Source organism: Haliotis asinina, chromosome 10 (genome assembly GCF_037392515.1).
Source record: "Haliotis asinina isolate JCU_RB_2024 chromosome 10, JCU_Hal_asi_v2, whole genome shotgun sequence".
In the NCBI taxonomy this organism is placed as follows: Eukaryota; Metazoa; Mollusca; class Gastropoda; order Lepetellida; family Haliotidae; genus Haliotis; species Haliotis asinina.
In genome coordinates, this window is record NC_090289.1 from 45,842,426 (window position 1) to 45,845,484 (window position 3,059).

The window sequence follows — 3,059 nt, forward strand, 5'->3', positions numbered from 1 at the left end:
CCCCTGGACGAATGTCTGGTCAACAAAAGCATTATCTGCAGACGGTAAAAAGATTGGTCTTTTAAGCAAAGAAATCAACTGGAGATTGTCATCACGAAATCAACGGAGAGGTCTTCATTAACTGGATGGAGCATGAGCCTTTCCCCATTCTTTCTCAGCCCACTTTTACAGTGGACAATGCAAGCTACCATAATGTGCAATTCAGTGTCTCCGAAGTCTGAATAAAATTTCATTCATTCAATCGTTAACATGCAACAGCCAGCCACGAAGAGCTGTCATCTCCCTTTCATTCTGTGACGCAGGTCAGGGTTGATAAAGGAGCTCTTCTCTCCGCACGTTGTAAGTAGCTGTCATACATTTCCCTAAGATAGTTCCAATTCAATTTAGTGGAGTCCCTTCGCAATCTGAATCCGCAGATACTAGGATAGAATTGATAAGACTGTGATTACTCTACAGTTTGCGTCTTATCATTTCATATGGATTTCTACCAAAAGGCACATGCGACCAAAATTACCCACTGGCATTTTGTTTCTTGAAGTGAGTCAGTCGTTGTCTGTTACGATATAGTGGTGAGAGATGTATATGTCACTGAAGTGTGCCCACACGAGTTGGAGAAGTTATAAAATTGTGAAAGCCCCACTGCTCGCATTATCTCTGTTGTGGTCCTAATCATAGATTCCAAAACATATAACATTAGGTCATGATTTCAGTAACTGATTCATATCTTTATGTCCATGTTGTGACCTGATACTTGATGTAAATGACCGCCGATCTATTGTGTATATTGTGTACAATACGACTGACCATTGTCACTCGTCTGCATTGCTGCGTGCTAAAATGTGTATCGGTTTTGTTGTATTCCCAGTGGTTTTCGTTGGCATTATCAAATATGTACAAAGCCAGCATGGCATACGTGTTTATAACAAGGCATACATGTTTACAACAAGGCATACATGTTTACAGTATGTTTTTAACTGAAACCAGTTTCAGATACCTAGTATGATTTTCAACTAATATGGAAAAAGCAATGCCTCAGTGTTAACATTCCTAGAATATTCCAACCACATTTGTGCACTTAAACATAATATTGTAAGCACTGGAAACAAGCATGAAACATATTCACCAGTGAAGTACAATTTCAATGCAAGGTCAGCTATCAGGGTGAGAATGTACGATTTCAAATCAAATACCACATTGCAGCAGAACTTGTTGAAAAGAAATATCTTGATAAACGAGATAACTCTTGTATCATGTTCTGAAAAGTTTTAGTTCCAGTTGAACATTGAATGTTTTTTCTTCAGACCTATCAAGCGTTTCACACCTGGGTTTCTAATGGTACTAGAGTTGTCATTGATACCTGGGTGTACAATCTTGGTTGGTTTTCTGCACTTCACTAGTTTCCGAAGCATTTGAAGCACTAACTCTCTTCCGAATGTGTATCATGTTCTGCAAAGGTTTGGATTCAGCTGACCTTTGACCGTTTTTTCTTCAGATTTATCAGGCGTCTCACACTGGCGTTTCTAATGGCCCGGACGTTGTCATTAACGACAGGTATTATAACCGGCGTTGGCTTCCTGTGGATAACATGGATCTGCTTTTCACTAGTTTTCGAAGTATATGAAGAAGTTATCCCCGCCCAAAATGTCTATGGAACGAACGTAGAGACCTTTTACATTGACAAGATGGGACATGACGTTCTGGTCTTTGTACAAATACCGTACACAGGTGCCGAAGATCTGTCTACTCTGTTACAGAACGGTCTCATATATGGCAAGTGTCGCAACTGTTATGGACAACGGGACTGCCCATGTTATGTATATAGCAGAGAACAGGTGTTATTTTCCAGCATTAAACATCCATGGCCTTGTGGATATTACCCAGCTGTAAGGGCGCTAAAGGCATGTATTGGAGCCTCACGAAATCAAGGCGTTCGTCGCAGACCATTACGGCAAATGAGGCAAGTTGGGAAAGCGTCATCTTATTGTTTCATACATATGGGATTCTTTGCTCTAAGACCTGTGAAGGTCCCGGGGTAGAATAGGCCTTCAGCAACCCATGCTTGCCATAGAAGGCTACTATGCTTGTCGTAAGAGGCGACTAACGGAATCGGGTGGTCAGGCTGGCTGACTTGGTTGACACATACCATCGGTTCCCAATTGCGCAGATCGATGCGTATGTTGTTGATCACTGGATTATCTGGCCCAGACTCGATTATTTTACAGAAAGCCGCCATATAGCTGGAATATTGGTGAGTGCAGCGTAAACCTAAACTCACTCTCTCACTTTGCTTTAATGTGTAGCTTTTTAGTGGTTGCAGCTACGAATGAAATGAGAGCCTTTTCTGTACTTCATTCAAAATGAAAAGCCTGCCATATAGACAAAATCTTTTCACTCTTTAATGTCTTTTCCCGTACATATATTGGTCATAATCTGTAACCTCCTAAAAACAAGAAAGAACTTGACACTAATTTTGTTTCAGATATCTTTTTGTTACACTTCTACGGTACCCAGCACATCAATTCTACAATGAGTGGGACGAAGTTCGAAATCATGGATGGCAAAAGTGGTCTCGGTTTCCTGCTGCTAAAGTGGACAATGCAAATCGAGAATGCAGTGCAATGTTCAAAGGGAAAAATCTCAGTTTCAAAACTTTCACCAGCTGTCCGCAGAATCCCGCATTCAACAGACAAACACGAATGTTGGCAAACGTTACTTTGGACGAATGCCTTTCCACCACAGGAATGTCCGAAGTACAGTGTTATGATACGATGTTAATCAGTGCCAAAGACACCCTTAAACATATGCCGTTCTTTGGAATAACGGAGTACTCGTACATGACCCAAGTCTTGTTTGAAGAGACGTTTCAGTTGAAAGTAGTCGATAAATATCTTCATGTAAAGCATTTGAAAACATTCATGTCTTTAAGTAATATTTCAAGTGAAGACATGGAGACTATTTCTAATGTCAACAAATATGATTTCTTGCTGTATGACTATGCCATGGGGTTATTCTTTGAAAGATATGACAGTCTAGTCACTTTAAAAGCCACTGAATTATAG

The 3,059-nt window shown here is 40.4% G+C and overlaps 1 protein-coding gene across 1 annotated transcript; it reads left to right on the forward strand.

The window, feature by feature from the left end:
• Positions 1-276: 276 nt before the first annotated feature.
• LOC137298726 (heparan-sulfate 6-O-sulfotransferase 2-like) lies at positions 277-3,059 on the forward strand. The gene is made up of 3 exons (XM_067831003.1): positions 277-339; positions 1,493-1,957; positions 2,480-3,059. The coding sequence occupies exons 2-3, from the start codon at positions 1,524-1,526 to the stop codon at positions 3,057-3,059; spliced, it is 1,014 nt and encodes a 337-aa protein (XP_067687104.1). The 5' UTR covers positions 277-339; positions 1,493-1,523.